The sequence below is a fragment of the Mobula birostris genome, chromosome 10 (assembly GCF_030028105.1).
Source record: "Mobula birostris isolate sMobBir1 chromosome 10, sMobBir1.hap1, whole genome shotgun sequence".
NCBI lineage: Eukaryota > Metazoa > Chordata > Chondrichthyes > Myliobatiformes > Myliobatidae > Mobula > Mobula birostris.
This window is the reverse complement of record NC_092379.1, coordinates 99,274,086-99,287,885: the sequence shown is the minus strand read 5'-3', so window position 1 is coordinate 99,287,885 and position 13,800 is coordinate 99,274,086. Positions and strand designations below refer to the sequence as shown.

At 40.3% G+C, this 13,800-nt stretch overlaps 1 protein-coding gene across 1 annotated transcript; it reads right to left on the bottom strand.

The window, feature by feature from the left end:
• Nucleotides 1-406: 406 nt before the first annotated feature.
• LOC140204563 (bone morphogenetic protein 15-like) lies at nucleotides 407-2,465 on the bottom strand. The gene is made up of 2 exons (XM_072271282.1): nucleotides 2,045-2,465; nucleotides 407-1,269 (listed from the first exon to the last, which is right to left on the bottom strand). Exons 1-2 carry the CDS (start codon nucleotides 2,463-2,465, stop codon nucleotides 407-409), a joined length of 1,284 nt encoding a protein of 427 aa, XP_072127383.1.
• Between the last annotated feature and the right edge of the window lie 11,335 nt (nucleotides 2,466-13,800).

Sequence of the window (13,800 nt, the reverse complement as noted above, 5' to 3'; positions counted from 1 at the left end):
CTACAAAATTGTTAAACTCATTACATCAAGTTTTAATCAAATCTTGTTTCCATTTTTTGCAGAATATTCTTCACACTTGGGATATTCCTCCTCTATTCACACATCTACACCCCTCACCAACTGCAATAATGTGCAAATCGCTGCAGGATCACATTTTAAGGGGGAAGAACATTACTTTCAGGGGACCAAATGGTAATGCTATGGGTACACTGCACTACAATTTAGACAAGTTACTTTAATTGGCATTAGGATTAATAAATTACATCCAAGAGCCAGTCATGGAACGACTTAATTTGAATGGATGTAATTAAGACAACATGAACATTTTATGATAACCAACTCAAGTAACTAGTTGCTGTACGCAAGTACTTCCCTAAATTCTAAAGTTATGGTACAATTGACAATTCTATTTGCATGTACAAGAAACTGCAATCATGTCCTCATATTCTTTGTACACAATATGATCATTTTGCTCCTTCATAAGGACACTAATTGGGCTATATTTTGAGGGAACACAAGATGGTCGTGGAACATTTTTATCAACAATTTCATTGATAAAATTTTGTACTATTGCATGGTTTGGAGACTGATATCCATAGTGGAGAATTCTAGGACAGTCACCCCTGCAAAACTTAGGATTGTATTTGTGAGGAGCCACGATCCAGTGATCCCATCCCAACTGCGCAAAGCTTACCCAGAATGAATGGAGTTTGCAATTGTTCCTAGGAGGGCTTCTCTTGCGGATCCTAGGAATGTCTGAGGCAATGTTACTTAATTGCCGAGGCTTCCTGGAGAACCGATGGGATCTGGATGGCTTTTTGAGAAATTGCTGCTTTTCTTTCTCTGTCCTTTGATGAGCAGTCTCATCAGTATCATTCAAGTACAATAACAATGAAGGAACTTGGAGCTGGATAGCATTCTTTTTGTCCAGAGTTCCTTGACTGACATTTCCTTGTTCAGTACACTTATAACTGATGCTCAGATCAATTTTCTTCACAAAATTACCAGATGGGAAATGCATACAAGGAGTTATATCAGCTTCTGCCCATTGGGCATGCATCTTCAGCATAAATTTGACAGGCATTTTTATGGCAGTGTTATTCTGTAAGTTTACATCAACATAATTTGCAAGGAGGCATTTGATCTCACAAGAAACCTTGAAGTAATTAGGAAGAGGACTGTGCAAATAAACAATAACAACTTTAATCAAATGTTCCAGCTCTGGAATATACTGCAGATTGTATTCAACATGGTGGACGTGCCAGTGACCTATGAAAATAATAAAACAGGCGTTAACACTTAAATGTTTATTACACTAATAAGTAACCCCTTTAGCTATTGATACCGTCTCATGCCAAATTATCATGGCAATCACATGTGAACAATATTAAAATCAGAAGGACTTACTAACTTAAAGTGAGGAATTGAAGTCAGTTGCCTTTTCAAAGGCCAAGACCAACCTTTTCATTCGAACTGTATTCTGATACAATATTTGTATGTGGTTTCTTGCATAAACAAAGACATAACCATGTTTGTCTACTTCATTTTAACAGGATGTAATGCCCATTTTAAGAGTTTGCATGGCTACCATAATGATCCATCCCATCTAAAATTTAGCTCAACGTTTTGAGTTATCTATGAGAATCTTTATAGATGGATTAATTGAATGACACATTCCACAAAAAATTCAGCTCAACCAAGTAAGAGACCCGGTTCACGATTAAAAACTTCAATCGCACTCAGCAAGTTTCTTTTTAATCTCCCAAGCCCTAAATTAGTACATGGAGAAATATCACAGTAAAGCCAATACTAAAGATTAAATTGTTGGAAGGGAATTGAAAAGGCTGTCATAGGCCGACGCTTGAAATAAAAATAGCCGCAAATTTGGAAACAGTGCGTTCGTGCAGCAAATTTTGGTATAGCGCGAGGCCATTTATTAGTTACATAGCCCATGGTCTATTGTGATTATATGGTCCACCATAATTTACAAAAATAAATGGCAACTTTAACTGGAAAGACAAATTTCTTGAAGGATTTACTTTACCTGAACTGGCAAGCAAAACACTCGAGCTGGATTTCACCAAGCGAATGGTATTTGTCATAATGCTTCGATTAGCTCTGGGATTCCCATTCCGATCTGCCGACTGTCTGTACAGGTTAGCCATGTAGTCCATGTGTTGGTCATCTTCCTTCTGCCCCGAGGGCAGTGGAGAGCGGAGGCTGACCTTCCTAGCCAACATTTCGATTAGGGGACCCAAGTCCCTCCCCTTCCTACCATCAGGCTCTTCACTCAACCCGGCACCTCCATGCAATGCCACAATTTCCAGCAGACATATCAAAATGCGAAATATGTTGCGACTCCAAATCATAACGCTGCACATGTTGGCTACTAAAGGTATTATCATACAAGTATCTGCAGACCAAGTAGGACCATAGCTCCAATACACTAATAAACTCAAAAGCATTCCACTGAATGCGCCATAAAACAGCTTGGCCAAATTATCTCCTAATTAAGGATACTCTCACGTGACGTCATTGATTCAATAACAGTTTGTGACGTACAGTGTATTGCGCAGTTAAATTGACTTTTTGCATAATTAGTTAAGTTTGCGGAATCGCTTTTGTTCGGAGGAATTAAAATTCACATCAATATACTTTTTAATACTGAGTGCCCAAACTTCGGAAAATGCTAGATTAAGACCTAATTGGATTCCTCATTATCTCAAAGGCCATTTTCTCTAGTGTCTGGTGTTCCTGGGTATTTGAAAGCCAAAGCTATTCGAATGCTGATAAAGTGCACTCAGAGTTTTTGTGCAAAGTGGCAACCTGGGTGAGGAAGACGTTGTGCTCTATAACTTGGGAGCGTATTTCTTATAATTAAAATAGCTTGCTTTAGCCATGCATTTCCAAGAAAGAGAGTTAAGTGGCAGTGGGGAGGGGATGCATTTATTCCATATAGGACAAAATGGGGAGGGGTTTATTTTTTCCAAAAATGCACGCAAAGACACTATTGGATATTATTGTACGTCCAGCAAAAATATACCCTTTATATCTACATACTGCAGAGCAGATTAAACAGGAAAAAATGAAAACAACGATCTATTTTGGAATATAGAAATTTCCTTTCGATAATTTTTGTTCATTGTGTGTATTTGCTAATATTAGGAAATTTGTTTTCTCTCAAAGTTCTCCCTTTCCTAAGGTATTGACTGATGCTGGTTTATATTTCTTTTGCATCAGTATCCAACCAATATTTCATTTGCAAACCTTCAGAATATTAATGTCTAGGGTACAATTATCAATGCGGTCTCTGCTGCTGTCAGCTCAATACAAAGAAATGTTCAAGGCAAAAACACAAGGTGAGTTTACCCCTTCCTGGATTGTGGAGATTATGACTCACATCAGCTGCTGTTGTTATTTCAATTACCATCAACAGACTCGGCTCAGGCCATAGACGAAACCCAACAGCTTCCTGATACATATACACATACACCAGTATATCACATTAGTTTATAGAGTTTCTGGTGTTATAATATTTTGGCAAATTTAAAATGATAATTAGCAGGAGATTTCAGAATAAATTCACATGAAGTCTGTGAGAGGGTCATACTGAATTGTGGCATGAAGAGCCATGCAGATATGTAGAAATTTTACTATCATAATGAAAACTATTAGACTTCAAAAACCCATTCTTTATTGAAGTTCTGATATGAGTTATCTTCATGTTCATGCAAAAGTACTATGTTGATTGAAGGGCTAATAGCAGTTTGATATATCATCAAATGGGCCATATTATAAGGTTTTAGCCAGAATTCTTGAACCCTATGTCTAAATGGGAAAATACATCATACCTTTGACATGACAGAGAAGATTGATTATTTAGAAAATCTTTTGGTAATCATGACATAAAGATTCATTTCCAAGGCAATAGCTGTTCAGTTGATGTTATTTAGTAACAGTGGTTGGTAAGTTAATGGAAAAGATCCTGAGAGGCAGGATTTATGAACATTTGGAGAGACATAATATGATTAGGAATAGTCAGCATGGCTTTGTCAAAGGCAGGTCATGCCTTACAGGCTTGATTGAATTTTTTGAGGATGTGACCAAAAACACACTGATGAAGGTAGGGCAGTAGGTGTAGTGTATCTGGATTTCCACAAGGCATTTGATAAGGTACCCCATGCAAGGCTTATTGAGAAAGTAAGGAGGCATGGGATCCAAGGGGACATTGCTTTGTGGATCCAGAACTGGCTTGCTCACAGAAGGCAAAGAGTGGTTGTAGACTGGTCACATTCTGCGTGGAGGTCGGTGACCAGTGGTGTCTCGCAGGGATCTGTTCTGGGACCCCTACTCTTCTTGATTTTTATAAATGACCTGGATGAGGAAGTGGAGGGATGAGTTAGTAAGTTTGCTGATGACACAAAGGTTGTGGGTAGTGTGGAGGGCTGTTAGAGAATACAACGGGACATTGATTGGATGCAAAACTGGACTGAGAAGTGGCAGATGAAGTTCAACCCAGATAAGTGTGAGGTGGTTCATTTTGGTAGGTCAAATATGATGGCAGAATATAGTATTAATGGTAAGACTCTTGGCAGATTGGAGGATCAGAGGGATCTTGGGGTCCGAGTCTACAGGACACTCAAAGCTGCTGCACAGGTTGACTCTGTGGTTAAGAAGGCATACGGTGTATTGGCCTTCATCAATCGTGGGATTGAGTTTAGGAACCAAGAGGTAATGTTGCAGCTATATAGGATCCTGGTCAGACCCCACTTGAGGTACTGTGCTCAGTTCTGGTCGCCTCACTACAGGAAGGATGTAGAAACCATAGAAAGGGTGCAGAAGAGATTTACAAGGGTTTTGCCTGGATTTGGGAGCATGCCTTATGAGAGTAGGTTGAGTGAACTCGGCCTTTTCTCCTTGGAGCAACAGAGGATGAGAGGTGACCTGATAGAGGTGTACAAGATATGAGGCATTGATCATGTGGATAGTCAGAGGCTTTTTCCAGGGCTAAAATGGCTAGCATGACAGGGCACAGTTTTAAGGTGCTTAGAAGTAGATACAGAGGAGATGTCAGAGGTAAGTTTATTATGCAGAGAGTGGTGAGTGTGTGGAATGGGCTGCAGATGACGGTATTGGAGGCGGATATGATAGGGTCTTTTAAGAGACTCCTGGATAGGTACATAGAAAAATAGAGGGCTATGGGTAACCCTGGGTAATTTCTAAGGTAAGGTCATGTTCAACACAGCTTTCTGGGCCGAAGGGCCTGTATTGTGCTGTAGGTTTTCTATGTTTCTGTTGAGCAAATTAAGAATCTATTGCTGACAAATCAATATTCAAATTTATTTATCATATGTATATCAAAACATATAGTGAAATGCACTTTGCGTTAACAACCAATATAACTAGGGTGTGTTGGAGGCAGCCCGCAAATGTTGTCATACATTCCAGTGCCAACATAGCATTCCCACAATGCTCAGTAGAACAACAAGCAACAAAACAGCAACAGCAAAACAATGTCTATTCCTTCCTCCCACCCTCACATGTACACAGCCCTCCAAACTGAGGACAGGCTGTCTTCAGCCTCCAGTGGACTCAGACTTGCAGACATCGGATCTTTGATTTCCTCGGCAGACTCACAGAGATTTGCAGACTCGGGCTTCAGTCAACAGGCTTTGACTTCCGTTCTTCTGGAAGTCAACCGTCAGGCTTTAATCCCTGGCATAAATCCCAGGATCCATCGAACATCAAACACTAGGCCTCAAACTCAGGTCTCACTGACTCATGAACCCAGGGTGTCATGAGACCTCATTTTCATTGCTTTTAATTGAAAAAAAATTACAATAGAAGAGCGGAAATTATGGTATCTTGTCCAAAGATTTCTTTGACTTTGTCTTTTTTTTCATTCATGCACTGCCCCTCACCGACAACAAGCCACAAGCAGAGCAGCATATTCTAATTGCAAGAAACTGCAGATGCTGGAAATCTGAAATAAACAGAAGTTTAAACTGCATAGCAAGGCAGAAAACATATAGAGAGAGAGAGAGAGACAGTAATTCCTAACTGTGTAATCAAGATATCCAGTTGCACCTCTGGGTACCTCCACTGTCTTTAAGTGGTAAGACTGTTTATTTTCACGTCTGTAAAATAATTTATTTCCATTTCTCTCTACCCCAATGACCTGCTTCTGAAGTCTTTGTTGATTTCATGAAGCCACTCAAAACTCCATTGCTAACTTTCACCAAGTCTTGTTCACCTGTCACCTTGTGCTTGTTGATCTACATTGTCTCCTAATTATGGAACACATTGACATGAAAATATTCATCCTTGCTTACATTCACTGCAAGCTCTGGATGAGAATAAATATAAAAGTTAAAATCATGTCATTTTCTGGTGTCTTGTTTTCATCTCAATGCTGCTCCATGCAATTCTGAACCACAAGCCAAAATTAAATATGGACTTGCATTTATAAAGTGTTTTTTAACCAATTAAATACTTTTTAAGTTTGATCATATTTATAATGGGTGGCTGATGGTCTGTGCGGGCTTGGAAAGCCAAAGGGCCTGTTTTTATGCTGTGGCTTGCTTTGATTCTATGCCTCATACTGTGGAAATGTAGATATTGACAGTGATATTGGCATAGCAGCTTTATTGTGAATGGTGATATCGGTGGAATAATAAAACAAATATATCGTGCTCAAATAATAAAGCATGAAATGGGATGTAGCAGTGGTGTGAAACAGGGAAAGTCAGTGGGAAAAGAAAGAAAATTGGAGGTAGTATAAAGTGGGCAGACAGTCCACTTCACTGGTTTTATTCATACTTCTGCCCAAAATCATAATGTAATAGGTAAACTACCCTTCTGCTGATGGATTGCATACATCTAAGTACGAATAATACTTTTTCCTGGAGGCTGTATGAACATGTTTACTGGCTTAGTCCCTGGCAGATCTCGAAGAATTTCTATGTGTGGTGTTTTAAAGTGCTTGAGGAAAATTCTAGCGGATTGAAGGAATAGCTCTGTCTGGGCAACAGATGGCAGTGTGTTTGAATGTGGAATCAGCCAAGTGGAACAAAAGTTGTGAGCCACAGGTGATCAAGTTGTGTCTCCTTCCACTTGAATGTGCCTGATTTTAATGATAAATATTGACAACCAGAACAAGTGCCCCATTGTCAGTCAATCTTGCAGGTCTGTCATATCTCACTTACATAGAGTGACTTCATTTTTGTCCAGAAAATAACTGAAAAAGGATCTAATGCTTTCCCAGTGGATATGATAAATAAACTGTACACGGGCTTTTAGCCAGGTACAGTACCCGGCTGGAAGCCCAAGAAGATTTCATTAGCAAGTAACTGTTTCAGAAAATTAATTGATGTAGAAAGGGCCTCTTCTGAAACTTGGCACCTACAGTACATATAGTTTTTCCATGATCTTATTATAAGACTATAAGACCAAAAGATACAGCAGCTCTGCCATTCCATAATAGCTGATTTATTATACCTCTCAATCCCATTGTTCTGCCTTCTGCTCGTAACCTTTGACACCCCAATTAACCAAGAACCTATCACCTCTGCTTTAAATATGCTCAATGACTTGGCCTCTACAGCAGCTTGTGGCAATGAATTCCACAGATTCACTATGCTCTGGCTAAAGAAATTTCTCCTTATTGCTGTTCTAGGTGACGACCCGTCCAGTCTGAGGCTGTGCCCTCTGCATCTAGACCTCACATACTATAGGAAGCATCCTCCCTCCATAGACTCTTTTCAAACATTTCAATATTTGATAGGTTTCAAAGAAATTCCCCCTCACTCTTCTAAACTCCAGCGAGTGCAGAGCTATCAAATGCTCCCCATGTGTTAACCCTTTCATTCCCAGAATCATTCTCATGAACCTCTGGACCTTCTCCAATACCACCATATCTTTTCTTAGAAAAGGGGCCCAGAACTGCTCATAATACTCCAAGTGTAGTCTGATCATTGTCTTATAAAGCCTCGGCATTACATCCTTTCTTCTATATTCTAGTCCTCTCAAAATGCATGTTAACATTGCATTTGCCTTACCACTGATTCAACCTGAAAGTTAACCTTTAGGGAATCCTCAACAAGGACTCTCAAGTCTCTTCGCTCCTCTGACTGATTTTTGAATTTTCTCTCCATTTAGAAAATAGCCTATGCCTTTATTCTCCAGTGGTCCCCAACCTCTGAGCCACAGACCGATACTGGGCCGCGAAGAATGCAGTGGTGCAGCAGTAGCCAGAACGCACCCAGCACATCTTTCGGAAAAAAAGCCAAACTAAAAAAGCTAATTAATTAGGTGCCACCCCGCATGTAAATGTCGGCCTAGATCAGAGGCGATTGCTTGTTTATTTCGACTTTTTTCTTAAAGATGCTCTGTGCGTTCTGGCTACTGTTGCACTCCTGCATTCTGAAAACAACATCCACTGACTCACCTTTGTCTATCCTGCTTATTATTTCCTTAAAGAATTCCAACAGATTTATTAGGCAAGATTTCCCCTTAAGGAAACCATGCTGACTTTGGCCTATTATGTGTCTCCAAGTACCCCAATACCTCATCCTTGATAATGGACTCCAACATCTTCCCAGCCACTGAAGTCAGGTTAACTGGCCTATAATTTCCTTTCCTTTAGCTCTCTTCCTTCTTGATGACTGAAGTGACATTTGCAATTTTCCATTCCTCCAGAACCATTCTAGAATCTACTGTTTCTTGAAAAATCATTATTAGTCATTCCACAATCTCGTCAGCTACCTCTTTCAGAACCCTGAGGTCCAGGTAATTTATCTACTTCAGACCTTTCACATTCTCAAGTTCCTTCTCCTTAATTAAAGCAACAACATACTCTTCTGTCCCCTGACACTCTCAAACTTCTGGCATACTGCTAGTGCTTTCTACAGTGAAGAATGGTGCAAAATACTTATAAGTTCCTCCACCATTTCTTTGTTCCTCATTACTACCTCTCCAGCATCATTTTCCAGCAGTCTGATATCTATTCTCACCTCTCTTTTACTCTTTAGGTACTTGAAAAACACCTTTGGTATCCTCTTTTGTATTATTGGCTAGCTTTCCTTCATATTTCACCTTTTTTCTCCTAGCTTTTTGAGTCGCCTTGTTGGTTTTTAAAAGCATCTGAATGTTCTAACTTCCCACTAATTTTAACTATATTGTATGCCGTCTCTTTTGCTGTCTCTTACACTTTATGCATCTGTGACCTCCAGTCTCCCAGATAAACATATCTGCACCAGGTACACCAAGCTGAAGCTCCTGAGAGGATGTATTAAGGAACTAGAGCTGCAGATTGATGACCTTTGACTCATATGGGAAAATAAGGATGTGATAGACAGGAGCTACAGGAAAGTAGTTACCCTTAAGTTGCAGGAGACAGGTAACCGGGTGACTGTCAGGAGAGAGAAGGGAAATGCACAGCCAGTGGAGAATATACCTGTGGCCGTTCCCCTCAACTATACAGTAAGTATATAACTTTAGATACTAGGTAAGGGGTCAACCTACCAGGAAGGAACCACAGTGACTGGGTCAATATTCAGGCGAATTGGGAAAATGAGGTTAGTGCAGGGTTCCAAAAGGGGGAATTTCTAGAATGCAGCTTTTTAAAGCAGCTCATATTTGAGCCCACTGGATTGGGTGTTACCCAATGTACCAGAATTGATTAGAGAGTTTAAGGTTAAAGAACCCTTAGGGGAAGTGATCATAATATGATTGAATACACCTTCAAATTTGAGAAGCAGAAACTGAAGTCAGATGTAGCCGTATTACATAGGCATCAGAGAGGAGTTGACCAGAATTGGTTGGAAAAGAACACTGGCATAGATGACGACAGAGCAGCAATGGCTGGAATTTCTGGAAGTAATTGGGAAGGCACAAGCTATACATCCCATAGAGGATTAAGTATTCTAAAAGCAAGATGACAACTATGGCTAACAAGGGAAGTCAAAGCCAAGGAGAGGGAATATAATAGAACAAAAATTCTTGGGAAGTTAGAGGATTGGGAAGCTTTTAAATACCAACAGAAGGGAACTAAGAAAGTAATTAAAAGATAAAGATGGAATACAAAAGTAAGCTAACCAATAATATTAAAGAGGATACCAGAAGTTTCTCCAGTTACATAAAATGTAAAAGAGAGGCAAGAGCGGATATCGGACCGTTGGAAAATGATGTTGGAGAGGTAGAAATGGGGAACAAGAAAATGGCGGACAAACTGAATAGGTATTTTGCATCAGTCTACACTGTGGAAGACACTAGCAGCATGCTGGAAGTTCCAGGTGTCGGGTTATGAAGTGCGTAAAGTTACCATTACTGGAGAGAAGGCTCTTGGAAAACTGAAAGGTCTGAAGGTAGATAAGTCACCTGGACCAGATGGCGTGGGTCCCTGGCCCTGGATTCTGAAAGAGGTGGCTAAAGACATTGTGGAGCCATTAATAATGATCTTTCAAAGGTCTCTAGATTCTGGAATGGTTCCAGAAGAGTGGAAAATTGCAAATGTCACTCCACGCTTCAAGAAGGGAAGGAAGAAATTATAGGCTAGTTAGTCTGACCTCAGTGGTTGGGAAGATGTTGGAGTCAATTGTTAAGGATGTGGTTTTGGGATACTTGAAGACACATGATAAAATAGGTCGTAGTTAGCATGGGTTCCTCAAAGGAGAATCTTGCCTGGCAAATCTGTTGGAATTCTTTCAAAAGATATTCTTTGTAGCAGTAATAAGCAGGATAGACAAAGGAGAGTCGGTAGATGTTGTGTACTTGGATTTTCAGAAGGCCTTTGATAAGGTACCACACATGAGGCATCTTAACAAGCTATGAGCCCATGGTATTACAGGAAAGATTCTAGCATGGATAAAGCATTGGCTGATTGGCAGGAGGCAAAGAGTGGGAATAAAGGGAGCCTTTTCTAGTTGGCTGGCAGTGACTATAGGTGCTCCACACGGGTTGTCTTTTTACGTTGTATTTCAATGACTTGGATGATGGAATTAGAAACCATAGAAACCATAGAAACTACAGCACAGAAACAGGCCTTTTCGCCCTTCTTGGCTGTGCTGAACCATTTTCTGCCTAGTCCCACTGACATGCACACGGACCATATCCCTCCATACACCTCCCATCCATGTATCTGTCCAATTTATTCTTAAATGTTAATAAAGAACCCGCATTTACCACCTCATCTGGCAGCTCATTCCATACTCCCACCACTCTCTGTGTGAAGAAGCCCCCCCAATGTTCCCTTTAAACTTTTCCCCCCTCACCCTTAACCCATGTCCTCTAGTTTTTTTCTCCCCTTGCCTCAGTGGAAAAAGCCTGCTTGCATTCACTCTATCTATACCCATCATAATTTTATATACCTCTATCAAATCTCCCCTCATTCTTCTACGCTTCAGGGAATAAAGTCCTAACCTATTCAACCTTTCTCTGTAACTGAGTTTTTCAAGTCCCGGCAACATCCTTGTAAACCTTCTCTGCACTCTTTCAACCTTATTTATATCCTTCCTGTAATTTGGTGACCAAAACTGAACACTATACTCCAGATTCGGCCTCACCAATGCCTTATACAACCTCATCATAACATTCCAGCTCTTATACTCAGTACTTTGATTAATAAAGGCCAATGTACCAAAAGCTCTCTTTACGACCCTATCTACTTGTGGCGCCAGTTTTAGGGAATTTTGTATCTGTATTCCCAGATCCCTCTGTTCTACTGCACTCCTCAGTGCCTTACCATTAACCCTGTATGTTCTACCTTGGTTTGTCCTTCCAACGTGCAATACCTCACACTTGTCTGTATTAAATTGATGGCTTAGTTGCAAAGTTTGCAGATGATATGAAGGTAGGTGGAGGAGCAGGTAGGTTTCAGGAAATAGGGAGGTGACAGAATGACTTAGACAGATTAGGAGAATGGACAAAGAAGTGGCAGATGTAAAACGGTGTCAGGAAGTGTATAGTCATGTACTTTGGTAGAAGAAATTAAATGGTTGACTATTTTCTAAATGGAAAGAAAATACAAAAATTTGGGAGTCCCTTGTGCAGGGTTCTCTAAAGGTTAATTTTTCAGGCTGAGTCTGTGGTGAAGAAGGCAAATGCAATATTAGAATTCATTTCAAGAGGACTAGAATATAAAAGCAAGGATGCAATGTTGATACTTTATAAAGCACTGGTGAAGCCTCACTTGGAGTATTGTGAGCAGTTTTGGGCCCCTTATCTTAGAAAGGATGTTTTGAAATTGGAGAGGGTTCAAGGGAGGTTCATGAAAATTGCCCCAGCATTAAATGGCTTGTCATATGAAGACTGTTTGATGACTCTGGGCTTGTGTTCACTGTAATTTAGGAAAACGAGGGATGACCTAATTGAAGACTATGCTGTGGAGAGGATGTTTCCTATAGTGGGAGTGTCTAAGACCAGAGGACACAGCTTCAAAATAGAGGGGTGCATTTTTAGAACGGAGATGAAGAGAAATTTCTTCTGCTAGAGTATGGTGAATCTGTGGAATTCTTTGCCACAGGCAGCTGTGGAGATCAAGTCTTCATGTATATTTAAGACAGAGTTTGACAGATTCTTGATTGGTCAGAGCATGAAGGGATATGGGGGGAAGGCAGGAGACTAAGGCTGAGACAAAAATGGATCAGCCAAGATGAAATGGCAGAGCAGACTCAATGGGTCAAATGGCCTAATTCTGCTCCTTATCCTATGGTCATTTGGTCTTCTTCATCTTTGGGATGTATCTATCCTGTGTCTTCTGAACTGTCCACAGAAACTCTCACCTTTGCTGTTTTGCTGTCATCCCTGCTAGTGTTCTCTTCTAATCAGCTTTGACCAGTTCCTCTCTCATACTTCTGTAATTCCCTTCACTCCACTGTAATAGTGATCTGTTTGACTCTTTCTTCTCTCCCTCAAGCTGTAGGGTAAATTCTATCATATTATAATCACTGCTTCCTAAGAGTTTGTTTACCTTAAGCTCCCTAATCAAATCTGGTTCATTACACAACACACAATCCAGATTTGCTTTTCCCCTAGTGGGCTCAACTACAAGCTGCTCTAAAAAGCCATCTTGTAGGCATTTTATAAATTCCCCCTCTTGGGATCCAGCACCAGCCTGATTTTCCCAATCTATCTGCATATTGAAATCCCCCAAGACTGTTGTAACATTGCCCTTTTTACATTCCTTTTTAATCTCCCATTGTAATTTGTATACCACATCTTGGGTACAATTTGGAGCCCTGTATGCAACTCCTATCATGGTCTTTTTACCCTTGCAGTTTCCGAACTGTACCCACAAGGATTCAACATCTTCTGATTCCATGTTGCCTCTTTTTAAGGATTTGATTTCATTTTTTACCAACAGAGCTATGTCCTTCTGCCTACCTACCTGTCCTTTCAATACAGTGTATTGAGAAGCTCCCAACTATGATCTTCATTCAGCCACGAGTCAGTGATGCCCACAATGTCATACCTGGCACTGTCTATTTGCGCTAGAAGATCATCTGTCTTATTCCATATTCTGCATGTATTCAAATGTAACTAAATTATTCCACTGTTCATCGTGTTTTTTTGATTTTTCCCCCATGCTACACTTCAACTCATCTGACTGATTGCAATTTTACCCTATCATCTATCTGTCCTTCCTTACAGTCTCACTACGTACCGCATCTACCAGTATACCAAGTGCCCCACCCTCAGCCCTATCATTCTGGTTCCCATCTCTCTGCCAAATTAGTTTAAACCCTCCCTGACAGCTCTAGAAAACCCTTCCGCAAGAATATTGGCCCCCTCAGGTTCAGGTGT

Excerpts from the sequence above, each read along its gene's own strand:
- LOC140204563 (XM_072271282.1), bottom strand. The coding sequence starts at position 2,465 with ATGCTTTTGAGTTTATTAGTGTATTGGAGCTATGGTCCTACTTGGTCT. Across the intron at positions 1,270-2,044 it reads TGTTTTGCTTGCCAGTTCAG|GTCACTGGCACGTCCACCAT; the intron begins GTAAAGTAAATC and ends TTATTTTCATAG.